General features: G+C 40.6%; 1 protein-coding gene across 2 annotated transcripts; it reads left to right on the top strand.

The window, feature by feature from the left end:
- Positions 1-26,734, top strand: LOC105926182 (kynurenine 3-monooxygenase). 2 transcript variants are annotated; one of them, XM_021316319.2, is made up of 15 exons: positions 1-223; positions 481-578; positions 679-776; positions 4,925-5,014; positions 7,685-7,733; positions 10,403-10,490; positions 17,054-17,219; positions 17,396-17,467; positions 18,781-18,902; positions 19,375-19,522; positions 19,612-19,669; positions 19,764-19,846; positions 22,840-22,941; positions 24,072-24,131; positions 26,167-26,734. In XM_021316319.2, the coding sequence occupies exons 2-15, from the start codon at positions 482-484 to the stop codon at positions 26,338-26,340; spliced, it is 1,407 nt and encodes a 468-aa protein (XP_021171994.2). In that variant the 5' UTR covers positions 1-223; position 481; the 3' UTR covers positions 26,341-26,734. The 2 variants fall into 2 exon arrangements, with proteins under 2 accessions (XP_021171994.2, XP_012717858.2); XM_012862404.3 differs by having other exon boundaries at positions 161-223; positions 509-578.

The following is a 26,734-nucleotide window of genomic DNA, read 5'->3' as shown; positions in this document are numbered from 1 at the left end:
GAAAGAGGAACTGATTGTCTGAGGGAGACATTCATCAGACTCCAGTGGGATACCCGGCGCCCCTCCTCTTTTAAATCCTAACCCAGCATTCCTGTACACCTCGCCGAACCGTGCAGTGAGTGAACCGGGTCACACCGTACAGAGGACTCTGCAGAGCGACATGGAGGATTCAGCCCCCAGACCAGGAGAGAAGAAAGTGGTGGCAGTGGTGGGCGGTGGTTTGGTAAGAAGGGAAAATGAAAGTTATTTATGAGTTCAGCGTCCGTATTGTATTATTTTTAACCCTTCTGACAGCAAACGGGGCCACGGCTACTTGCTTCTTTTTAGATGTGTGGCTCTAAGAAGCAACACCCTTCTGCCATGCCACAAATTTGCACTTAAAACTGTAAATATAAAGCAACAAGTCAGGGAAAGTGCTCTTGGGGCTGGCCCCAGACACCGTGCAGTTGTTTGTGAAGCAGGGATTTGTTTCCCCCTCAGCATGGTCACCAGTCTTTTCGTCTTTGAGGTGGGGGCCCTGAACGCCTGCTTCTTCGCCAAGAGAGGCTTTCAGGTGGAGGTCTACGAAACGAGAGAAGGTAGCGTCCACGTTTGTCTCTTCTGCCTGCCGCGCAGCGCGTTAAAAAAAAAAAAAAAAAAAGCTGGAGGCTGAACTGTTTCCTGTGTGTTTCTGGTCAGATATCCGGTGTGCCGACGTGGTGCGAGGCAGAAGCATCAACCTGGCCTTGTCCCACAGAGGCCGGCAGGCCCTGAAGCACGTGGGGATGGAGGAGAAGGTACGCTGATGGAGTGAAGTTACTCATGAAAGCAGGGGAGAGGCGTTAAGTTGCAGCAACAAGGTCCTGGGTTTGAATCTTTATTATTCCCCCATCCCCGTCCATAGTCTGAAAACATGAGAGTAGCCTGAGCGTCTGTGTTCATGCTTGTTTGTCCTGTGCGTCTCTGTGTTGCCCTCTGTTCAGGCTGCCCTCTTGACCCCGCAAGGATAGGCAGGCGATGGTGGCAATTATTTCCTATTTTCCTAAAGAAATGGATGGGTGGACGATAATCCAATAACAATATTTATCGATCGATGGACGTATATTGATGATCATAACAAAAAGGTCAATAAAAAGTTCAATAGAATAAAAGTTTTCCTTCCTTCTGCATTCTAGCCTATCATGTAGGTTAATATTACATCATTACATCCTCCCAACCAATCACAACACAGACCCAGGAACCAAGCTCCGCCCCCTTCATAGAGTTCAGAGAGCAAGCTTTCTTTTTTCTTTTTAAAAACGTGCAGTTTTGGTAAAAAGTCGGTTGAATAGAGGATAGAGCTTGAATTCAGTGTTTGTTGGTACTTTATTTAAAAACAGGTCGCTAAGCAACAGCATAAAATGACCAGGGCTGCACTTAATATATATGTTTTGAGCAATTATTGATATCAGTCAACATAAGGCAACGTTACAATATAAAGTGCATCAGTGATCAGAATGTAACAATGCAGGAGAAAAACAGTGTGCAGAAGAAGGTTCAACCATGTTTATGGTGCAAAAATAAAGATGCAAAAGGCATTAATATGAAAAAGTTCGGTGCAATGCAAAATAATATAGTGCAAAAACACAGTAATCGTTCAGTTTTGTACCATTTGAGTGGAATATAAAAAGTTTGGCAACGTTGGTAGTGCACAAAATTATGCAAGTGTGATGCAGAGTCCAGTTTACAGTTCAACAGTCTGATGGCAGCGGCGTTTGCAGAACCTGGTGGACCTGCAGCAGATGCTGGAAGCCTCTTCCCAGAGGGCAGCAGGGAGAGCAGTCCATGGTGGGGGGGGGGTGAGGGGTCTCTGATGATGTTACGGGCTCGGGACACACATCGCTGGGATGAAATGTCCTTAATGGGAGGAAGAGGAGCCCCGATGATCCTCTCTTCTGTCCTCACCACTCTCCTCACATTCTTCCAGTCAGGGGCGCTGCAAATACCATGTCACCACTTGATCTTTGCTGCGACCGCTGTGAGTTTTATTGGGATTCCTTTGGTGGTCGTCCAACGCAAAGTGGAGCATAATTGAGAAGTGGAACAAAAACAACCTTAAACCTGATCCTTAAACCTAGATCAGCTAAAAGAGTCCACCTGCGTGTAACTTAATCCTGGTGTTAACTCAGACCTCAACGGAGACCGAGGCACACGGCAGATGGGTCAGAGATAAAGTCGTTGGGAAGTTTGACAAAAACAATATTCAAAACCACGGAGGGGAAATGTGCTCAAGGATCTTTTATTGTCAGATAGACCCCGCCTCAGGATGCCCATAAAACAATATGTACAGGCAGACACAACAGACATGGACATTTTTTATATATTCTTTTTTATATTGAGAGGATGTCAGTCAGTTCTCTCTCTCTCAACCCCATTTCCTGTCAGCTGACTAGAGCCATAAAACAAGAAAACATTTTTGGCACCCTGCCGATAAAGAACTACATAAAGAAAAGTCTTCATAATAATAAATCCAGCTTCTGTTGCACTAGAATTATAATTAATCAATCATAATCCCTCATTGAAAGTTTTCCTTTGAGTGCATTTATTAAATCTTGTCAGGTGTGTTGTAAGATGTGTCTGACAGCATCAGCGGATGACACAGTTAACTGTGCGACCAACAGGTCCTAAAAGAGAAATATTAGCACTTTTAAAATTGGTATCTTTAGTCGACGAGAGGAGAAGTTTCACTGGTATAAAACTGATGGAAGAGAGGTCCATTTCTCTGTGTCGCTCCTCAAAATCACAAAGACAAGTGAACATGTCGTTCAAGTGATGTAGAGGTGTGTGTGTGTCGATCTCTCCAAGTCAACGGTGACAAGTAAACACTTCTTTTTTCAGAGAAATGGATAAAGTTTAAAGCAACTGAACTGTGACAAACAGGGCTGGACCAAGTTCATCTTGCACTGCAAAAACTGAACTAAAAATAAGTAAAGTTTTCTTAAAATGAGTATATTTGTCCTTGACTAGATGATCTGCCAATGGAATAAGATTTTATTTTACCTACAATAGGAACAATTCATGTCCATCATCTTACTTCAAGTGCAGGATGTCTAATTATCCTATTTTAGGGGTCAAAATACTTATTTAACTGCTCAAATCTAGAACAAAAACACACATTTTTATACATATATTTTTTTATCCGTTTTTTGCAGTGTGATAGCGTAAGGGAGGGAAATGATACCTCCGAAACCCACTGCTGGAGCACTGCAGCAAAGAGTGGCACCTTGGGGGTCACCAAGTCTCCAAAAACGTTTGGGAAGCATTGGCATCACAAATTTGGGATGCTAATTACTACAGGGGCTTAAGATCGGAAGGTTTTTAGCAGCAAACACACCCGGCAAGTTTACAGATGGGTGGATAGGAGGAAAAGCACCACTCATATGTAGGGTGGAGAGGCTGTGATGCTGTGGGCTCCTGTCAGACTGCACGGTCTAATCAACTCTTATATATACCAGATTTTAAATAAAGAGCCGGTGCCCTCCGTCTGAAAACAACAAATTGGTTGTTGCTGGATCCTTCAACAATGTGTGTTGATCCAGAACTTAAGATTATGTATGGATACACCTGATACGAAAACAGCCTTCTTCCATTGGGATCCACTTCCTGTCGTGAATCTTTGGAGTGAGTAGAAGACAGAGTGCGAGGCGGCTCTGTCGGCTCTGGGTGATCTGGAGAGAGATTGTGCAAGCAGAGGTCAAAGATCCCTCTGTCTGCGTGCTGCAAACTTGGAAAATGTGGGTAGTGCAGCGTGAGCGCCGCCCTCTGGTCAAAAACAGTTATTACCCGGGAGTCATCCCTCCACTCAATGAATGTACACACGTCAAAGCTTTTGATACATATTTGCAGTGTACTTCAATTAAAAAAAAAGGATCTTATTTTGAGGATTTTCACCACGGGAGTCGATGAGTTTGGAGGACGTTTTATTTCTGGGAGCGCAATATAAGGCAGTTTTGTTCCATGTAATGAAAATAAATCTAAGAATGGAATGTTAAACATGTAGATTCCCGCCACAGTGCCGAAAGCCCTGTTAACTTGTATTTCTAAGCTGCTGTTCAACGTTATGATCGCTGCAGCTCCCAACAAGCTGCAGCGATCATAACGATAGCGATCAAAAAGGGAACTAAAAGTAACTGAAATTTTCTTGAAATTAGTATATTTTTCCTTGATTTGAGCAGTTAAATAAGACTATTTGCCAATGGAATTAGTGTTTTTACCCCTAAAAATAAGATAATTAGATACCCTGCACTAGAAATAAGATGATGGAGAAGAATTGTTCCCATTTTGAGTGCAAAAATCTTATTTTATGGCAGATAATCTTATTTACCTGCTCAAATCAAAGAAAAATACACTAATTTCAAGAACATTTCACTCACTTTTAGTTCCCTTTTTGCAGTGTGGTTCCACGGGTTCTTGATCTGATCAGGAATTAATGCACTGTCTCTCAGATGCTTGTGTCTGCTCGCACACTTTTTAGCTTCTCTGGGAGTGTTTGTTTGTAATTTTTTTTTTTACACCGTTCCGTAATTGATTGCTGTTTTTTCTTGTTTCTAACTTGAACATTTCATATTTACCTGAACGTGCCTTATTATCTTTTAATAATTGCACTAAAGCTTTCTCTTCTGCTGTACAGCTTAACTTTAAATTGAGCCTTTTTTTTTAATATTAACGAATATAGTGGGTTAGCCTGGTGTCTTCTGTCTTTGCTCCTCTGAGCTCGTTAATTTAAATTAAATTTTAAATTAATGAAATTTTCTTTTGGCCGGATAAATGAAGATGGCTTTTAACCGACACTTTAACAGACAACACGCCGTCTACCGTCACGCAGACCAAGTCAAGATCAAGCCTTTCACCAAATATTATTTACCCCACTGTTTTATTAACATCCTCTACAACGTCTGTCTCCCAGATTGTTTCCAAGGGAATCCCGATGAACGCGAGGATGATCCACGCGCTGAGTGGCAAACAGTCTCCGATCCCGTACGGGAAGAAAGGCCAGGTGAGCCCGCTGCTTTTTATTTATTAATCTCCCTGGAGAACGGCCGTTGCTTCCAAGCTTGGCTAGATTTTTGGGGTTTTTTGTGTGTGAAATCTGAAATGTTCCTGCTGCAATGCTGCGAAATCTGCTTTCTCTGTAAATAATGAATGCAAAAAAAAAAAAAAATATTCACTTATTTAATGTTCAAAACTGTTGAAAAATAAACCCCAAACATTTCTCTAGTGCTGCTCAACCAGCATCTGGTTGGGAAAGGCTTCGTAAGGATTGCCTCATGTGTACAAATCTAGCCTTTAGATAAAGTATTCATTACTCTACTTGAGAGGCAGTGGATGCGTTTGGACTAGCTTTAAAGTACGACAGCATAAAAAAAAAAAGGATTCACAACAGCGTTGAGCATCGTCATGGTTTATTTTCCTCAAATGTTGCACTGCATGTGACGCCGTACACAGCTTCAGCGATCCATCAATACGCAGGAGAAAGCCTATGGTTCTCCTAGAGTGAAAAACAAAGTGTACATTACATTCCTCTTCTTTCGCCTCCTCTACTTTTTGTTCCCTCTACTTTGAAAAATAGCTGTGAATTAAGGCCCACTTATCATTGAATAGGTCTGTTTCCATTTGTAATTTTGCTCTTATCCGCTCCATGCTTCTTTTAATTTATTTTTCCAGTGAGCAATACTGCAAATAAAAGCAGCATTTTTAGCAGAAAGGTGTTACAGTTAGATCTTAAATCGTTGGGGATTATTCCTAGTATAATTCATTTTGGCTCAGGTGGAACCTCAACATTCAAACAATTCCTAATTTCACTTTGCATGTTCTTACGGTAATTTGTCAATTGAGGACAATCCCAAAATAAGTGTGTGCCCCCCCACCCCACTTCAAACCAGAGCCCCTCCACCGTTGGTCTGAAATTCTAAGGTATCTAATTTCAGTTTTCCGTTCAAATTCTCTTACAGTCGGGCTTTCTGTTATCTTATGTCCCGTCCGTAATGTCCGTTCCCAGTCCTCATCCTTGATTTATTATGTTAATTTCAAGTAGCTACACACTCTTTTAAATAAAGTTTAAATAAAGGATACTTGTCTTCAGCAGGGGCAGATTGGTCAGATAGAGGGTAAGAGGAATGGAGGTAAATACAGGGCAATCCAAACTGCAAAAAAAGTAAAATTTACCTAAAATTTGTGTTTCTGTCCTAGATTTGGGCAATTAAATAATATTATCTGCCAATGGAATGAGTATTCTGACCCCTAAAATAAGATAGTTAGACATCCTGCACTTGAAATAAGATGATGGAGATGATTTGTTCCTATCATAAGTGCAAAATTCTTATTCCATTGGCACATCATCTTATTTATCTGCTCAAATCAAGGACAAATATACTAATTTTAAGAAAATATTACTTATTTTTAGTTCAGTTTTTGTAAATGTCGCTCCTTTTCTTTCAGATATTTCCTTCTGCCCCGCCCTCTCAGGGTCCCAGGCAGCACAGGCCTCCAATCAGGTCCAGGGCTGGACCTGGGTTATTTTCTGTTATTCTGTTGTAGATCAGTCGCCCTTTTATGTCTATTTTTAGGTTTAGAAAAAGAGCATCCTGTTATTTGTGGATAATAAATCATAGTTTCCACCATAATGAAAAAAATACTGATTTAAAATTAAATATTACTGGCATTTTTAACATCATTCTGTTTTGATACATTAAAAGCAATTATTACAAGAAGAAAACGGCTAAAACCTGCATTTACTATTACTACATTATTACATTTAAATACCATAATAAAGAGATAATTTATAGCCAAAGTTATTAAGAGCCACCGTGGAAGGTCCAAAGAGCCACAGGTTGCAGATCCCTGGTCTATGTCAATATGTGATCATATCATGTGATCACATATTGACATAGGCATGTGATCACATATGTGATCATATCATGTTGGGCAAAAATCTTTTCCCATATCAGGTCAGTGAGTTGGTCTCACCTCACGTCCGTGTCAGCAGATGGTTGAGTTTTAAAACTGAGCATGTTCTGTTATGTGAGAGCAGATCTCCAGACTTTGTTCACAAGGAGTCCTCTGCTGTTAAACTCACCGTACAAATCAAGGCCTGCACGCTGACCCAGATGAAGCCTCACTTCATCTCTGCTTGCTGTTAAAGCGGACATATCATGCAAAGCCCACTTGGCCTACACCTGCTGAAGGTGTCTGACATCAAACCTACAGATGCGTCTTTAAGGTTACTGACGATGTCTTTCCGTTTTTCGCTTCGTGTTAAAACGTTTCCTTTTCTTGGAGGCGGCTGCACTGATGATGGGAAAATTTAGATAAAAGGAACTGTAATACCTCACAACACAGAAAAAAGTGCGCTTTCTTTTTACCACGACCGTCTGCACACACATTTCCACTAAAAGGAAACGTTAATGACAGTAGAAAATATCTCTCAGACATTCGTGAGCCTTGTCTGAGAATAGATATGTGATTTCCAACGCTGCCAGTTTGGCAGAGGCTCATAATCCCGTCACGGGACCTGGGTGATTGAATAAAACAGAAATATTCAAAATACCATTTAGGAAACGGAAGTAAATAAACGGTCCTGTTCCCGTTTTAAAGGAACACGCACACAGACTCCTGTTTGTGAAGCTGTATGTGGTTGGATTACATCACAGATTGTTCTCCTTTTCAGTACATCCTGTCTGTTGACCGGGCCAACCTGAACAAAGAGCTGCTAACAGGTAAGAGCATCACTTGGTGCAAAAAGTAAGATTTTACATTATATTTTATTGGTTGTGATTTATGAGCAGGACCCCATCAGTTGGAGTTTAAATGCTTCACACATAATTATGCACATTTTAATAGACAAAACCTTTCTTTAATGTAGCCGGACGTCAGAGAAGTGGTAAATAATTAAATTACAGTTTTGGGCACGCTCCTCCCAGTTATAGCACAAGTCAGCACAGTTCTGGTTAGAAGGCCCAACGAGGCCAGTTCTTTTTACGTTTACTGAGTATTTTATTTTAAAAACACATATTTTCCATATCTGCTTGGTTGGACCTGGTGGTTCGTGGTAGAAAGACATCGACACCGGCATGAAATCTAATGTCCAGAGCTCGGTTTCTTTCTAGCGTTGCTCCATCTGACGGTGTTGTATTATAACTGGATGGGATTGAGCTGTTTGTATCTGGATTTGGATCTGAATCCATCTGTTTTTGACTGGACTGGAATGAGGTAATATTAAAGTAACAAAGTTGGAGTGAGCTAGACATAACTGGGCTTCAGTCAGACCTGTTTGTCTTTGAGAAGACTTTTTTATTCAATTGGTTGTGTAGGAACACACAGACTTGAAAATAATTTCAAACTGAATTGAACTGAGTGAAACTGAACTGAATTAAAATCTTTGGAACTGATTTTATTTGAACTGAAATAAAACAAACTGAAGTAATCTAAACTGAATCAGTTTGAACTGAACTGAACTGAAATAAACCGAGTTAAACTGAACTGTATTTAAAACTTTGGAACTGAACTTGTTTGAACTGAAATAAAACAAACTTAAGTAAACTGAACTGAATCAGTTTGAACTGCACTGAACTGAGCTGATCTTTTAAATGTGTACTAAATTGAACTGGATAGTCTCAGTTGAACAGCAGTGATTATTTTAAAATTCAAGTGAATTTATTTGAACTGATCTAAAACAAACTGTAATAAACTGAACTGAATCAGTTTGAATTGAACTGAACTGAATTATTTTAATTTGTACTTAACTAAACTGGACAGTCTGAGATGAACAGCAGGGATTATTTTAAATTGAAGTGAATTTATTTGAACTGAACTAAAACAAACTGAAGTAAATTGAACCGAATCAGACTGAACTGAACTGAAATGAACTGAACTATTTTAATTTGTACTACATTGAACTGGATAGTCTGAGTTGAACAGCAGCAATTTTTTTTTTCAATTGAACTGAATTTATTTGAAACGAAACCTAGTTGTTTAATCTAAACTGAACTGATTTGCTGAACTAATTAAACAGAACTGAAAATAATTGAGCTGAATTTTTAAATGTGTACTAAAACAAACTGTAATAAACTGAACTGAATCAGTTTGAATTGAACTGAACTGAATTATTTTAATTTGTACTAAACTAAACTGGACAGTCTGAGATGAACAGCAGGGATTATTTTAAATTGAAGTGAATTTTTTTGAACTGAACTAAAACAAACTGAAGTAAATTGAACCGAATCAGACTGAACTGAATTGAAATTAACTGAACTCAAGTATTTTAATTTGTACTACATCTGAGTTGAACAGGAGTGATTTTTTTTTCAACCCGTAAACTTCAACTTCAAACCGAGTTGCTTAATCTAAACTGAACTGATTTGCTGAACAGAACTGAAAATAATTGAGCCGAACTAAGGTGAACTAAACCAATCTATTTTGTTTTGAGCTGAACTGAACTGGAAACTTGAACTTGAACTCTGAATTCTGACTTAACTGAATTTATTTAAAATGAACTGAATCGTTTAAATCAGACTGATTTATTGAACTCTTATAAACTGAACTGAATTGAGCGGAACTGAGTGAGTTGATGTCAACCAACATAAAGCTGTATTTAATGGAACGCATATCATGGCTCATCGTGCATTTTTAACATCAACCAGTTTCCAGCTGGTTTAGACATTAAAGCCTCTTGTTATGAAACTCCTGCTGACTGATAAAACCTCCCTCTTCTTAGCACTGATTTTAAGTTTTTGGTATTTTATTTGCTGTCTGAGATGGGAGTTTAGGACCTCCTTTGATTGTATTAAAATTGTTGTTACTGTTACTCGTTCCCACCCTGTTTCTGATTTGTGCGCCTGCAGAAAACATCCTTCTTGAAGCGCATGCTCTTCTTTCCGCTGCATTATTTGTCCTGGTTTAGGCTGCCCTTCAACCTCTCCTCTCTCTCTCTCTCTCTGTGCGTTAGCTTCTTGGCATTCTTTAAAACGCCCCCGTGCATCGGGAGACGTCAGGGGATGAGGTTGGACCTTCTTATTCCCTTCTTTCTTTTTAAGCCGGAAGGATTTCTTTTTTTTTTTTGCCTAATATTTAATGAGGAGCCTGTGGGAGATAAAGTGTGACAGCTTGGCTCTGTCTTTAATTAGATTGCCTGGATGCGCTGATTCAGGCTCCTCCAGTGAACTCTGAGATAAAGAGATTTTGCAGTGTGACATCCCGAAAAACATCTGTCTTGCACAAACCCAATCCCAGATGCACCGGCAGCCGCGCTCTGTCGTTCCAGAGGTTCATTAGGGTCCACACAGGACTGTCCCCCCGTTTCATTAGCAGTGTAAAGGTTTTCTGTATGTATGTTTCTGTAATGCCGTAGTTGCATTAAAAGCTGTTTTTTTTCCTGTAACTCTCGCAGAGGCAGAAACGTATCCAAACACAAAGCTGAACTTTGACCACAAGCTGCAGGACTGGAGTGCTGAAACGGGACTAATGACCTTCGCCAGGTAAATATTGACACACGCCGGGTTAGCTGAGAGCAGGGGAGCGTGGCGACTACCGAGGGCTGGAGAGGCGATAAACCTGTTGCGTCATTAACTGCTGTGAGTAATTAATTTTTTTTAATTTTTTTAGGAACTTTAGTAATTGATTGTCCCGAGGTAAACGCGTCGCACACTTTCCAATCCAATTAACACGGAGCCACCTCCAGCTCTTTCTGGGTGCAGGGATTATCGTTTCCACACGGCTTCGTAATTAAAACGGCCGACAGAAGCACAAACGCGTTTACATGGCTTGAATTTCTGAGAACGAACACAATCTTAAGCTTAAGTGTGAAAAAATATCCAATTGATGCCATTGCTGATTAATTTTCAGGCCTGCAGCTCCTTGTATAACTCTTTCCCCATTTCATCCATAGTATTGTGTCGTTGTTTTTTTCCATTCCATATTTTTTATTGGGTTATAAGGATACAGTACATGTCTTTTCGTGAGGATACATTTCTGAAACGCTTGGAAAACAAAATCAAAAGTGTAACTATAACAATTTTTACATGTTGTGCTTGAAGTTTAACCACCAAATCATCAAACCAACCACTGGCCTCTCTCAAAATCCTGACTGGAAAAGAAAAAATAGGAGTGATTCAATTAAACGTCAGTGTATCTTAATTAGAACGATCTACTTTAATCATCTAACGAGGGAACTGAAACAATTAAGGTAAGAATGTGATTCCAAGTTTTATAAAAAATTTGTCGGCACACCCCCTAATACTGTACTTATTGGGTCTTTATGCGATTGGCCAACATAAATTGGTCCATATTTGAGAAGTGGAGGGAAAATGCTGCACGCCACACTATATGGACTTTGACTAGGCCGTTTTAACACACGAGTTGCTCTGTCCATTGCAGCTTTGGCTGCTGTCCTGCTTGGTGAGCCTCCAGCCTCGTCTCTTTCACAGCCTGTACGGGTTTTTCTTCCAGGATTCAGCTCCATCCACTTGCTCATTAATTCTGGCCAGCTTCCTAATCGCAGCTGAGGGAAAGTATCCCCAGAGCATGACGGTGCCCCCGCCGTGTTTCACGGTGGGGACGGTGGCGTTTGTTTCCATCGCACACGGTACATCTAGGTTAGAAAAGTTACACTTTGCTCCTTATTTGGACCGTATTTAAGGAGGGCGAAGACGCATACACGCCTACACATGTAAAAGAGAAAGCCACATATCATTGTAGTTTCATGTAACAAGAGAAATACAAGTTTGTCGTTCCAATCTGACAAAATGTAAAAAGGTTAAAGGAGTGTAAATAGCTACCCAGAGCCGGCCCAAGGCTTAAGCAAACTAATCAGCAGTTTAGGACCCCCAGACAATCAGGGACTGGCCATAAACTCTGTAATTTTAACCAAACGTTAAAAGACCCCGAGGGCCCCACAAACTTTGGAGATGTTCAGAAAGAACCTAAAGACATTCCTATTTCAAACGGCCTTTTAATACTCATAATTTGAATTTTGCTTTTATGGTGCTTTATTGTGTTTTTGTTTTTATCATACTTAGGGAACTGTTTTTAACCCCCTGCTATTGTAGCACTTTGAGATTTTATTTGAAATGCAATGAAGTGCATTATAAATAAAATCTATTATTATTATACATCAATATTTATTTAATTTTTTTTGTTGAGAATGAGAATACCGGCAGGGATGAAATGAAAGATACTGAATAGTTGTGAATTCAATTCAAGATTTGAAGGGATTGGCAAATTTGCAGAAGTGCAAATAATTATATTCATTATTAGATTTTTTTTTTGTTAGCATAGTTTAATCTTTTCTTTGTGTTGGAGCCGGGTTTGTTCACAAACACGTCACAGCAGCAAGTAACGACCAATTGTCTCTGATTTTATGCTGGGTTAGAACTGAAACACAGTTAGCGTGTCGATACTAACGCCAGTCGACTGGAGAACAGAACCTGCTCTGATTCTTTGTGTAGCTTTCGTTGCATTTAGCCTTTTTAATACCTTTCGCATTTCCTTCAGATAGCCATCTGTGTGGGGAGAAATTACATTTCTCCTATTCTTTGAGCTATACTTACACGCTAATCTAATTTAACATCCTAGATCTAAGATGTTGATAAGCAAATCTGAGATTATCATCACCAAATGCACTAGATGACATTTTAGTTTGGAAACCAGATGCTACCAGATTTACTCCTTTATTTAGGTTATGGCGCACCTTGAGCCACTCCACTCCTGTCATGTAGTTTACTTGTTGGTATTGACAAGGAAGAAAAAGAGCAAAAAAAAAAAAAAAAGTCGGCTTTTAACTTGTGCTTTTAAAAATAAAGAAGATTGATTTAGATCAATTTTCTGGGGGGAGCTGTTGCCTTGCAGCAGGAAGGTGCTGGGTTACCTGTACATCCATGCATGAGTGTTGATAGGTCAGTTGGTCTATCTAAACCTGTTATCTGAAGAAAACCTCAGACGACTCTGCAGTTATGGCGCGTATCAGACACACCAGAGAAGAAGCTGAGAACAGGAATTAAAACAAAGGATATGACTGCAGATTCCAGGAAAAACAGGAATATATCAAACACATAACAAGTTATAATCACATACTCAGTGTTCTGTTTGCATTTCACTGCAAGATAAACTCGCTGAACTGTTGTTTTAGCATTAATACGTCTAATCTTAGATTTTATCCTCAAAATACAAGATGTAATTTTTCAAATGATGGTTTACTAACGGAGCAAAGCTATCCAAACCTACCTAGAATTGTGTGAACATCTAATTAAGCCCCCTCTCTGTGTTAAATCATGAATGAACTATGAATCACGGTATCTTTTGATATGCAGGCCTGATCAGTGGAGTCAGGAAATCCCTTTAACTCACTTCTAACCCGCTGCAGAGTGACGTCACGGGCGCCGGCTCTCGGCTGAAGAGCCCCAGCGCCGAACGCGAAGCTGCGTTTCAATTCAATTCAATTTCAATTCAATTTTATTTATATAGCGCCAAATCATGAAACATGTCATCTCAAGGCATTTTACAAAGTCAAGTTCAATCATATTATACAGATTGGGTCATATTATACAGATTGGTCAAAAATGTCCTATATAAGGAAACCAGTTGATTGCATCAAAGTCTCTCCAAGCAGCATTCACTCCTGGGGAACCGTAGAGCCACAGGGAGAGTCATCTGCATTGTACATGGCTTTGCTGCAATCCCTCATACTGAGCAAGCAATAAGCGACAGTGGGAAGAAAAACCACCCATTAACGGGAAGGAAAACCTCCGGCAGAACCGGGCTCAGTATGAACGGTCATCTGCCTCGACCGACTGGGGTTACAGAAGACAGAACAGAGACACAACAAGAGAGACAAAAAGCACAGAAGCACACATTGATCCAGTAATCTGTTCTACAATAGATGGTAGTAGCGGGTGAGCCGTCTTCTCTGGATGATGTCACAGTTAACAGAACGCCAGACCAGGCGTACCTACTATGAAGAGAAAAGAGAGAGAACAGAAAGTTAAAGCAGAAATGACGACAGTCATTTCAATGTAATACAATGCAAAACTGGAGAACAGTAGACTGAAGAACAGTAGAAATCAGTAGAGTGAGAAAATTAGACCCTGATGTCCTCCAGCAGCCTAAGTCTATAGCAGCATAACTATAGAGATAGCTCAGGGTATGAGCCACTCTAACTATAAGCTTTGTCAAAAAGGAAAGTTTTAACATTAGTCTTAAAAATAGATAGGGTGAAAGTCACACAGAACCCGAATGCAAAATGTCAAAATGCCGAAATGTGTTTGTGTGCATGAGTGCACCCTAAGGTTTACCCAGAAATAACAAAAGGCCTTGATATTTTTTTCTGAGCAACAACGTAAAATACCAAAGTTGACAGAGAACTGCTGAGTTGCTGTCTGTTTATATTCTTCTGTTTTTATACCCACGGTCAAATATTTTAATAATCTTTGGATCAAGTTCATGCTTGAAAAACCCTCCAAAGGGAAGAGTAGTCCAAAATTTCTCTAGACAGATTTTAAAGACGTTTTATTTAAAAAAATAAAAAATAAACCCTTGCTGCCAAGGGTTTTAAGGGTTAATTAACAGTTATGTATTTACATGTTTCAGGTTGTTTTGAATACCTTTTCTTCAATAAATAATAGAAATCTTGATTTTAAAACAGATTTTTGCAGCTATTCATGTAAACGTCTGATGTTAAAATGTCTTTGTCAAATTTCAGACATTAAAGCATGACCAAAAATGCAGAAAAGGGAAGGGGGAATACTCTTTAAACACCATTGGACTTACAAATTGATTCTGCGGTCTTGGGTAAAGCAGAATTATTTACCTGTACCCACGAATACGCAGAATATTCAACAGCCCGGCTGCTGTTGTTTCACAGTGTGGCCATTGCCTCTGTGTACTGCCTAACAAAGCTGAAGCTGTTAAATTGACAATTTCAAAAGAAGCTGGAGTCCACCATGCAACAGGGAGAGAGAATGGAGTAAGTCAGACCCGTTCAAAGACCGTTTCCAGAGTTCCTTCCTGCTGTGGTTCGACCACACGGGGCTCAGGAAACAAGGCCCGGTAATTCGTTTCAGACTCGACAGGCTGCAGTTAGCGGAGAGAGTTTATCTCTCATGGCGAAGCAATTAAAAGAAAAAGACGAGAAAAACTATGATTTGTTTCAGATTTCTCATAAGAAAGAAAGTTTGCGGTTGAAGCTTTGGCTGCTGGAGAGGGTTTTACTCTTTTATACAATTCTGTAGGAACCAAAAGAGGTTTCATGTGAACTGGTTTAACCTTTTTTTAGCTTGCTCTTATTTTATTTTCATCTCATGCGTAATGCTTTTGAGTGCGCTACAGGAAACGAATTGTTTTTTGTTGTGCACACGTACAATGACAGTAATGGACATGAATGAAAGTGAGTGACAACGAAAGAGTTTGCTGAAAAAATGGAGCGTGAAAAGAGGGAGATGTTCTCTTTGTGTGAATTTATTTAGATAGGCAAAAAAAAAACTGAACGCCATTAGGTTGTCAATGGCTGCCAGGTGTTTGCTTTTCGTTTCTGTTGTCAGTGTTTACTAGTTTTGTTCTGTTCACTATAGTCTTGCCATATAAGTTCACGCATTTTTCTTTGTTACAATCAGCATTTCTGTTACATCTCTGTTAGCTTCGCCCCCATGGTAAGGTCGCTTTGCTGGCTGTGGTTGTGGTTGTTTGCAAGGGTCAGAGGCAGGACAGCTTGGAAGATCCAAATTATTAAAAGACACAACCTAAGTACACGCACAACCCCTTATTTCAGCATATGTATGAGACACTGTGTAAAAAGTACAAACGGAGCTGAGAGTTAGCATCGATGCTAACCAACTTACTACATTATTGTCTCTCTATGCAGGAGACAACGGCATCATCTTTTTATGTTTGTTCAAAGTAAGCTTACCGCTGATGGGGAAAAAAGACGCTTAAAGTCACAAAACTCTCACAATAAGGTCAGGTTATCACTTTTCTACTTTTTAAGCATTGCTTTGTTGCGGCCTGCCAGACGTGAGCGGCACATCAGCTCGGGGGCGACTCTTTGAATAATTTTTTTGAGGTTTTTCAGCCCGACTCAGCTTGCTTGGAAGCCCTGTCAAGCAGGTACTGAAAAAAAAGGTACCAAGTAACCATTACTAATGCAAAACCCTTAGAGATGAGTATAGGCGGTGCAAGCAAGGTCCACTTGCACCTCATGAACAAAGGGCACTATTTTGACAACAATGATGTCCAGATTTTGTACAAAGAGAACAGAGGGTTTGAAAGAGGGGTGAAAGAAGCCATCGTGGTCCAAAGAGAGAAGCCATCACTAAACAGAGGAGGAGGATTGAGCTTCCAACTCCCCAAAGTTTACAGCTCGGTCCTCCAACACAGGCCGAAGAGATTACATCAGCATCTCATCATGATTTAGGTGACCAATTACTCCACTCACACCCAAGAAATAACTTCTAACAACCCAGGACAGTGACTGTGGGTCGAAACATTTTCGGAAAGATCTGAACGAAAATCCAGTTGCCTCTGATTTAATGCTGATAAAAAGAATGTAGTCTCCAGATGTACAAAGCTGGTCGAGGCACGGCTGTGATTGGAGGGAAAAGTGGTTCTACCAATGAACACATAACAAGAAATGCATGCACAACATTTCTGATTTTAATTTGATAAACATAAAAAAAACATATCTTCTTCTTATTCCATGATTGTATATATTTTGCATTGTGTAGGTCACATAACATCCCGACAGAATATATTAAAACTTATGGTTGAAGCGTGACCTTTTTACAGAACTGTAATCCTCTTAGAAAGGGTGCAAGTACCTGGTTTGAACCCTGCAGACCGTCACTATGGGTCCCTGAGCAAGACGCTGAACCCCAATAATCATGATTGCTATTATTATGCATCCACGAGTCACTACTCTGCAGCAAATAAGGATTCAAAAACAGACTTTCTACAATCCAGAGTAGGAGTCTGAGTGAGAGTGGTGGATGCAGTGGATGGCCGGGTTGCTTCAGTTTAAATTAGGCGAGCCCTTTTCCGATTTTCCGATTCTCAGGCCGGATGGATCCAAGACCCAGGTTCGAGCTGATCTGATCGTCGGCTGTGACGGAGCGTTCTCCGCCGTTCGCAAGCAGTTCCTGCGCCGCAGCCGCTTCAACTACAGCCAGACGTACATTCCTCACGGATACATGGAGCTCACCATGCCGCCCAAACACGGAGAGGTCAGTCGTTTGTTTGGGATCGTGGCGACATTCGGAAGCATCCAGGGTGCATTCATTTTTTTAAATTTTATTTTACAGCACAATCGGTGTCAGCTTTCGTTGATTTGCATCATTTTCCTCAACATTAATTAGTCACTGTCATGTATGCTGTTTATATTTTTTATCATTAACCCCAGTTTGCTATGAAGCCAAATTATCTGCACATCTGGCCAAGAAACACTTTCATGATGATCGCTCTCCCCAACCTGGTGAGTGTGGAGTATATTCCTGTGATTTTTTTTTTTTTTCATTTCTGTATTTTTTTATGTATTATCTACAGAAAAAAAAAACAGCCAGCATAGACGTAAAAGGCAGGGGGTGCCTACAGAACATTTTTTATTGCCTTTTTTTTTTAATTTATTAAGCTTTGGTAGCCTACAACAGATAAAAGATTAGCACAAACAAAAAAATTAATGACTAAATAAATGGTCCCCGAGTTAATCTATCTATTGTTTTCATGGGTTTCTAATCACATCCCTTTGTTGGTTTTAAAGATACTGTGTACCAATCCTTTGTAGATTCAACAAAAGAAGTTAAGAATAGAAATGAATGCCTCTGTTGTCTTTATACAAACGAACAATGAGATTAAAAAAGCTGCACGTCCATGAGAAAAAGTCTGAGTATAAAGTATAAACCTCACAGAGGACCTATGAAGTATTGCACAGAGGAAGCGACTTGGACTTTATAAACCCATCTGCAGAGCCAGAGGCTGATCGCTGCAGTGTTCACACAAAAGAAGGCATGACTAAGCAGAAACGTACTTTTCAATAAACACACGACTCATTCTTAAAAATCCTTTTGCCTCGTTTGCCTTACGTGATACATACATTTTCAGAGAAGCCAAATCCTGGGTTTTCATTAGCGGTAAGCCACAATCATCAAAATTAACAGCATTTAACCCATCACTCTGTACAGTGTGCCTATCTGATATTTGACTTTATTATTATTATTTTTTTTATAGAGATACTGAAATAAACTGTTCCCTGATATTCTAAAATACAGAGATCCTCCTGCACGTTGTGCGTTTATGTTAAAACCACAAATTAACACTTTAAAGCGTGATACAGGTAATTGTGAGGAAACGTCACATAAAAAAACAAAAACATTCTTTTTTGGTTGCTTTAAAAAAAAAAAAAGTCAGGCTTTCAAATTTGAATTGATACGTTGGACCAAAAAATAAATTTTCCTCATGTTTTCCGCATTTTTATATAGGGTGCGTAAAATATATTGTATGTTCAGAAAAAAGCTGACTTTGCCGAAAAGGTCGAGGTCCCAGAAATTTGGAGTTAAAGGGTTTAAAAGCCGAGAGTTGCGTAATTCAAGCCGTCTGCCATTGTTCTAGATATTTGTGCACATTTGGTCGGTAAAGCTGGAGGATTTGGTGCTAAAAAAAAAGAAAAAAAAAAGGCTTTCATCATGTGGGGCGGCGTTTGCTCACCTGGAATGAAATCTGACAGGAGACGCGTCATTGGTGGGCTTTAAGGCTGATACCACCGTGTCCTTTGTTTATTTTTCAATTCAGGACAAGACTTTTACTTGCACCCTTTTCATGCCCTTTGAAGAGTTTGAGAAGATCACCACAGGAGACGAAGTCATCGAGTTCTTCCAGAAATACTTCCCCGACGCCATCCCGTTAATCGGAGCGTAAGCGACCTCCTTTCTCTCTCCCCATCCTCAGCATCCAGCCTGGTTGGTCATCCTCAGAAACACCTTCAGCTCCTGTCACCCCGCTGAATGCACACATCTGCAGCCGACTGTGAAATTGCACCTTTACACTCCCGTGGATTTCAGCCGCTAGGTTGTTTTTTTTTTGTTTATGTGCGCTGTATGAGTTTGCAGCCAGTGACGGATAGCTGTGTGGATGCAAGAGGTAGCCTTAATCAAGACTTTTATTCACTTAGTGGTCAGGCATGAACAGCTGGATGTGTGCTTTCATTCCTTTTTGCCTTTTTAATAAACCAAAGCGGACAGATCATGCAGTTTGAAAAGACGCAGCCGTGACAGATGCTTCTGTCGCAAGCAGTAAACAGTCTCTATTGTTTGGGAAGAAACGTCAGATTATATCAGTTGCTCTGAGTAATTTTCTAATAGTTTTGTCCCCATTCGTCCTCTGCAGCGATGCCCTCAAGAGGGATTATTTCCGCCTGCCCGCGCAGGCCATGGTGTCCGTTAAGTGCTCCCCATATCACATCGGTGACAAGTGCGTCCTCATGGGGGACGCGGCCCACGCCGTGGTGCCCTTCTACGGCCAGGGGATGAACGCCGTGAGTAGCACCGAGCGGAGCGGACCATAAGACGGCGAAGAATCGCATGTAGACCCGTCCACCGCCCTTCATTCACTCATGCTTTGCAGGGCTTCGAGGACTGCATTGTGTTCGACGAAATAATGAATCGGTTCAACGAGGATTTCGGTGAGTGCTCCGTTGTGTGGAAACAAACGAGGCACAAAGAGCCAGGGGTAGGCAGGAGAGTCATTCTGCCGCTGTGTTTTGTTCATGCGGACAGGTGCTGTGCTGCCTGAGTACACGCGGGTGCGAGTTCCAGACGACCACGCCATCGCAGACCTGGCCATGTACAACTATGTGGAAGTAATTCATCCATCCTTCCATTTTCCCAACACGCTTATCCCTTGTGGGGTCGTGGGGGGGTTCTGGTGTCTATCTCCTGCTGTCAATGGGCGAGAGGCGGGGTTCACCCTGGACAGGTCGGCAGTAGGGCTGAACAATTAATCGCATTTTCAATATAATCGTGATTTAAAATAACGCAATTTCCAAATCGCAGAGGTCTGCAATTTTTGGCTATGTAACAATTAGGGAATCAGACACGTCCATTAGGTGTCAGTAAAATGTTTAAAGTGGGTTTGCCTCCACATGGAAGGGAAGACAGTTGCAGCAGTGAGATAATCTAATTTTATTACTTGTTTTAGAGTTTATATAATCATACATAGCATTAAGTACAGGTCAATCAGTTTAATACATAGACTTGCTTGTTGGTTGGACTTTATGTTCAACAAGGATTGATGTCCAATTAAATTAAAAGCTGTTCTCTTGAATAATATTCTGATTAATAGAAACATTAGAAGTTCATTTTTAAAATAGTCCTTGTTTACAAACGTCTTTATTTAGTGGCCATTTTTGTTGCTTGTAGTTAATGCAGAGAAAAGTCAAAATTGCAATTTTGATTGAAATATAATGTAGGCAGAACGCAATCATTACTGCTCTGAGTTTAGATGCTGTGGGTCTTTTAGCAACTAATCCACATGGCGAGGAAACAAATAGATTTGTTGTTTGTATATATTTTGAAACACATGATAAATTAAACTGGAAAAAAAAATCGCATTAAATCACAATACTAAGAAAAAAAATCGCAATTAGATTATTTTACAAAATCGTTCAGCCCTAGTTGGCAGTCCATCGCAGGGCAACACAGAGACAGACAGGACAAACAACCATTCACGTGCACAAGTCAGAGAATTTAGAGAGGCCAGTCAACATGTTTTTGGACTGTGGGAGGAAGCTAGAGTACCCAGAGAGAACCCATGCGTGCACAGGGAGAACATGCCAACTCCATGCAGAAAGACCCAGGGCAAGGGTAGGACTTGAACCCAGGACCTTCTTGCTACATGGCAACAGCGCTAAAAGTGTCCTTTTTCCCCAGTTTTGTTATTTTTTGTCTGCATCTACAGGCTCTGTTGGATTCATGTCAACAACTGTAGTACAAATCCTACACCGGTAGGAAACGATAACGTCCAGATTAACACCATTTGAAAACATGGAAACAACGGTGGGCCAAAGAAATGTGACAGATAAGATAAGATAGGATAGTCTTTATTGATCTCACAATGGAGAAATTCGCTCGTCACATCGGCTCATACAAGAAGGTGCAGAGTAGGGAAGGTGCATTCAGTTATATACAGTGAATCTTCATATATACAATGGATCAAAAAGAATACCAAAAAATACAAAAGAGATTGCGTCAACACAATCTCAGCTAACACCAGCAGTGGTGGGCACAGTTGCCATAATACGAAAATAGATAATTGAGAGGCTAACTTTTTTCTTCACCACATTATCATTGAAGCAAGGACTCTTTTTCCAATACTTCTATACAAAACACCAAACAGCTTACTGCCCTTCAGCAATCCTCCAGGGACATTTATCATGTGTAAAATAGGAAAACATGTTTTTTTCCTACACAGCAACGATGGAACCAATCTTTATCTGTGCTTTTGTAGTCTAAAATACGACACATTAAATATATAATATAATAGATGTAGCGTCAATGACTAACCCTGGAAGTCATTATTTATTTGAAGTTTAACAATTGATGATATAATAGGGGAAACAGGAACTCCAGAAACGCTCAGCACTGCGTTCCAGGCTTCCAGCAGTGTTGCCACGTCTGCTTATTATCAGCGACTTTAGGCTTGTTCATCTATACTGTTTACAATGTAGAGGTAATTGAGCTGGTTGCTTGTTTCTCCTACAATAACTGGCAACACTGGAGTGGCTTCCCGACAACATTTTTGTGTGCGGAATGAGTTTGCATAGCTAGGTTTTTGGTTAGCTGTTATAATTTGCTCATAAACAGTGTGAAAAAGCATTTTGCGCACATCTTTTTTGTGTGACAGGTGTTTAGATTAAAGAGAAATGACAAGTGTGTCCTCATGGGGGATTTGCATCTCATGCAAAACCCTCCAAGCCTCATCAAAAGCTGACCCTAATGCTTTCTAATGTCATTTACAAGCCATCTTCTGTGTCTGGTGACCTTTTTTTTTTTTTCTCTTTACATAATTTGCTCCATTTCTTTTGCCACCACTTACGTATGCCCTCTAGTTGTAGGTCTGCCAGCTGCTTACAAAATTACATCATTTGCATACCCATCACTGGACTGCGTGGGCACCATAATAACATCCAAATCAGAGCATTAATGCTTTCAGGTGTCCTACTTGGTACTTTACTGCTGGTGAGCATGTCATGAAAGAAAGATTAAGATGTAAGTAAAGCCTCTGAACCAATCCTAATCAAAAAACCAAGCTCGAGAGGTTTTTGTTTAAAGATTTCCACGCTTACTGCTGCTCTCAGCTCCTCGGGGACACTTGCAACACGAATGCTAAAAGCTCCTCACTAAAGGTTTTTCGGTCCTGCACACTGGAGCAGCTGACCGAGGCTGGCCAAAGGAGCCTAGACGTGTTGGTGATTCATCTGCTGGAAGCATGAAAGACAGATTGTTCCTCAGCAAAAAAAAAAATACAAGTTGCTTTAAAAATCAGGAGGTGGCGTTTCTAAAAGGCATCCAGCAGAGGGACCTTAAGACGGGTGTACTCAACCACAGTTCCCGGTACAAACTAAGTGCACAGTGTTGTCAGTCAGCAGATGATGCATGCGTGCGTTACATTAACTGAGGCAGAAACAGGCTCATGATTCAGTGATGGCTTAAACTGAAATCTAATTTAACTGGATGTTTTGACCACTAATTGGGCCCCCCCGTCCGAACTTCAGCTCTGACGACTTTGACGTATAACTGCAGCTTTAGCGCCTCTGATTCTGCTCACAAGCACATCTGTTGTTTTACTTCCCAGATGCGAGCGCATGTCAACTCCAAATGGTTCATTTTCAGGAAACATGTGGATAATCTTCTTCACCTCCTCATGCCAAAGACCATAATTCCCCTTTACACCATGGTGAGTACGTCCTCGGTGGACGATCAAAGCTGTCACAACTAAAAACACCCTCAGGAATTATTGGCACTGCTGGTAAAAAGTAAAAGCACAATCTCACACAGAAAAGTATTTAACCTTTATGTTTAAGTGCAGTTATTTAGTAGGGGGGAAAATGGGTTGGAGAGATCTTAGTCCATTCCTCTTTGCACAATCTCTAGAGATTGTCCAGAGTCCTGGGTCGTCTCTCACGCTCTCTTCAGCTCATCCCTAATTTATTTTTAGTGGATTTGCATCTGGGGACTGCAAGGGGCATGGAAAAAGATTGAAAGAGGGCTAGAAATGGGCCCACAGCATCATAGATGCTCCACCATACATAATTATGGGCAGGAGATGCATTTCCACACATTCACTAACTAATCTGAACAAAACCTGAAGTTCCAGTTAGAGGGAAAGTAGAGTTTAACAAACCTGACATGTTCACATTTGTGATGGTAGGACAAAAAAAGGGTTTTTTTCTTGTCATAGCCCACAAACAACCAGTTAGCACGTAGCTAGTGTCTAATTGTCAATTGACTGTATGATCCCAGGAGGCCTTTCTTTGCTAAATCACCATCCATCCTCTTAACTTCATGTAGTGGCAAGACAAACCTTGGTCCTCATTCATCCCATTTTATCACAATTTCAGCGTTTTAAATCTTTTGATTACTGCTCTGAATGTAGATATGGGTATGTTTTGGCCGATAGCCGTTTCTGGCTTATGATCGACACACGTCAGCCTCACCTGAGTAGTGTGCTCTGTTGTCTTTCCCATTTTGAATAGTGCCCAAGAGAAATGAGCCACATCTGTAAAGCAGCACATTCAAGAAACAGCAACGTTGCCCAACAATAAGATGAATCAAAGAGATAATAGTAAGACATCAAAAAGATATTAAAACAATAAATAGAGCAGAGACATGCCAATAAGTACCAATAAGTGGTAATTTTGGAAGAAACGTATATCTGAGACTTTTTTCCACCCACTGAATACATTTATTTCCACAATTTTCAGAGTGAGATTATGCTACTGCAATAAATAAATACATTTATTTTAGGAGTTTTGCGTTTTTCCACCGCTAATTTGAGTTTTTTTCCTCTGTTTTCGCTGCTTTCAGGTCACTTTCACAAGGACCAGATACCATGTAGCTGTGGAGCGCTGGCATTGGCAGGACAAAGTAAGTTTCCTCCTTATTCATTTCTCCTTTAATACATTTTTTTGTTGTCCTCCCTTTGAACGTTGGTCTGCAGCATTACCAATACCGAGCAAACACTGATAAAACGGTTAGATTTTGTCCTCGCTGCTGCGTGGAGCAGCAAGTTCTCAGTTTTCTTGGCTGTGGATAAGTCACCAGGTCCTTGGTTTGTGCTAATGGCTTCTGCACTGATAGTCAGAGAGACATCAGGGATTTCCCAGCCTCCCTGGTAGATCTCTCGCACCCAAAGCAGTGTGTTGGCACAGGGCAAAAATGAAAGCGATGGAGGGGGAGACAAGATGGCCCTATGAAGGTGCATGACCGTGATGGAAGCTGGAGATCAAGGGGGGCTTCTCTGTGTGTCTTTGTTAAGCATTAGGAAGATGCTAATCCAACAAGAAGGACAAAGAGCACAAGTGAAAGTAATTGAAAGTCAATGTGTTTAACATTAGGGCGGTAAAAGTCAGTTCACAGTAATGTTAGCCCCAGGGAGTCACGGTTACTAAGTGAAAACCAATTCACTTAGAGTGCTTTGCAAAGAGATTTGTGCTGCTTGAACCTTTCCCCCGTTTTATCATACTAAAACCACAAACCACAGGGGTTTCATTGAAATTTTAGTGTAGGAGGAGGAAAATGTGATTCGTGGTTTTCAACATTTGTTATTTGACATAAAAGCAGTCAAAGTTAGACAAGCATGTGAATTTGTGATCAGTCATCTGAAAACGTAGAGAGGATGCACCAACCGAGAACTGACAGGCTGGCGAAGGAGAGCATTGATCAGAACGGTGACTCTGACTGGTAACTTTGGAAGAGCTGCAGAGATCCATAGCTCAGGTGGGAGAATCTGTCAACTGGACCACCAATCTGGTCTATATGGAAGAATTGTGGGTTGTTTTGTTTCTTCCTGTTAAAGGGGAGTTTTCCTCTCTACTGTCGCTTCATGCATGCTCAGTATGAGGGATTGCTGCAAAGCCATCAACAATGCAGACGACTGTCCACTGTGGCTCTACGCTCTTTCAGGAGGAGTGAATGCTGCTTGGAGAGACTTGATGCAACCTGCTGGGTTTCCTTAGAGAGGAAACTTTCTGACCAATCTGGAGGATTTGATTGGGATTGACTTTGTAAAATGCCTTAAAATGACACGTGTTGTAAATAGGTGCTATATAAATAAACAGATTTGATTTGCTAGAAGAGACCCAGGACTGAAGAAAAGTCTTAAAGTTTACTGCAAGCAACAGACAAGACAGCGAAAAGGTGGAAGAAGGTGCTCCGGTCAGATGGGAACCAAACTAAAACTTCTTATTTTTGGCGATTACCCTAAATACACCATTCCCTTTATGGATCATGTGGCAACAGCTTTCTGTTATTGGTAAATTAGATGAACTTATGTAACAAAGAAAAGTGTTAAAATAATTGTTGCCTGAAAGGATTTTCTGGAGAATTTCTAACAAATTTCCCAAATAGGTATAAGTTGCAGCCCAGTGTCGCATCAAGGAAATCTTATTTCTCTAAGCTTATATTTCCTTTAACATATGACATAAGCATTAGAATACTATACGAATATTTTAAAAAGTAATTTTTGCCTAAATTTAGGGGGAAAGCCATTAGTTTCCCATCAGCCAAAACAAAAAAAGATGCGTTTTCGCTCTTGGGAACGTCGTGTTGCTCTTTTCTTTTGTCAGGAGTAACAAATTTTTCCCATGAAACCAGTCGCATGTCTTTGCTTTAACATTTCCAACTGAAGCCAAAGAAGAAAGCAACATCCAATAATTTGGTGTGTGGTAGCTAGGCACCACGCTGATGTCCTACACATATGATTATTGATATGTGTATGCACTGAACAGGTGGTGCACCCAGTTAATGCTGAAACGTTCCCCACAAAGCTAATGCCACAGATGTCCAGTTGAAAACCAGACACGTCTCTGTTTGGAAACATAATTTGTTTGCATATACACGCTCAAATAACGAGCTGAATCCAAGCCAGTTAGACTCAATTAACGTCCTCCTTTCTACGCAGGTGATAAACCGTGGCCTGCTTGCTGGAGCCGTGGGAGCTGTTTTCGGAGGTTCCTATCTGCTCGTTAAAAATCCCCCAAATATCAACAAGCTTGCCGTCGCCGCAGAGAAAATCTGGAACAAGCTTGCAGCTCTCAGTACCCCCCTGAGTGTTGGCACCCCCTCTCAGATCTGACAGACAGGTGCTACAACTGGAGCGCCAGAACACGGGCATGAACTGAGGGGCGTCCAAATTTAATTAGATGTTCATCAAACCGCCCGGTTCTGAGCCAGCGAAGTTCGTGTTCTGTCAGAATGGCTGACTCAATGCGAACCGGGGTAAATTATGTTATATCAGCGATCTGGCAGCTGTTGTTTGACAGGAGCAGCATGGCGGTGGACTTAAGATCTGATTAATTAAGAAGTTTGAGTTAAAAGATGTGCAGAGATTTCACGCATGTACGTCTGTAGTGTTTTCACACATTAAATCGAATGTTTGCTCGCCTCATTGTCGCTGCACCTCATGGTTTTATAGCGCCATCACTCACCATTTGCTTTTATTTTACACAATAAAGTTGCTGTACGTTGTG

This window comes from Fundulus heteroclitus, chromosome 22 (assembly GCF_011125445.2).
Source record: "Fundulus heteroclitus isolate FHET01 chromosome 22, MU-UCD_Fhet_4.1, whole genome shotgun sequence".
In the NCBI taxonomy this organism is placed as follows: Eukaryota; Metazoa; Chordata; class Actinopteri; order Cyprinodontiformes; family Fundulidae; genus Fundulus; species Fundulus heteroclitus.
This window is presented reverse-complemented; position numbering and strand designations above follow the sequence as displayed.

Coding starts and splice junctions, on each gene's coding strand:
- LOC105926182 (XM_012862404.3), top strand. CDS start 161: ATGGAGGATTCAGCCCCCAGACCAGGAGAGAAGAAAGTGGTGGCAGTG. Junction 224..508: donor CAGTGGTGGGCGGTGGTTTG/GTAAGAAGGGAA, acceptor TTCGTCTTTGAG/GTGGGGGCCCTGAACGCCTG. Junction 579..678: donor GGTCTACGAAACGAGAGAAG/GTAGCGTCCACG, acceptor GTTTCTGGTCAG/ATATCCGGTGTGCCGACGTG.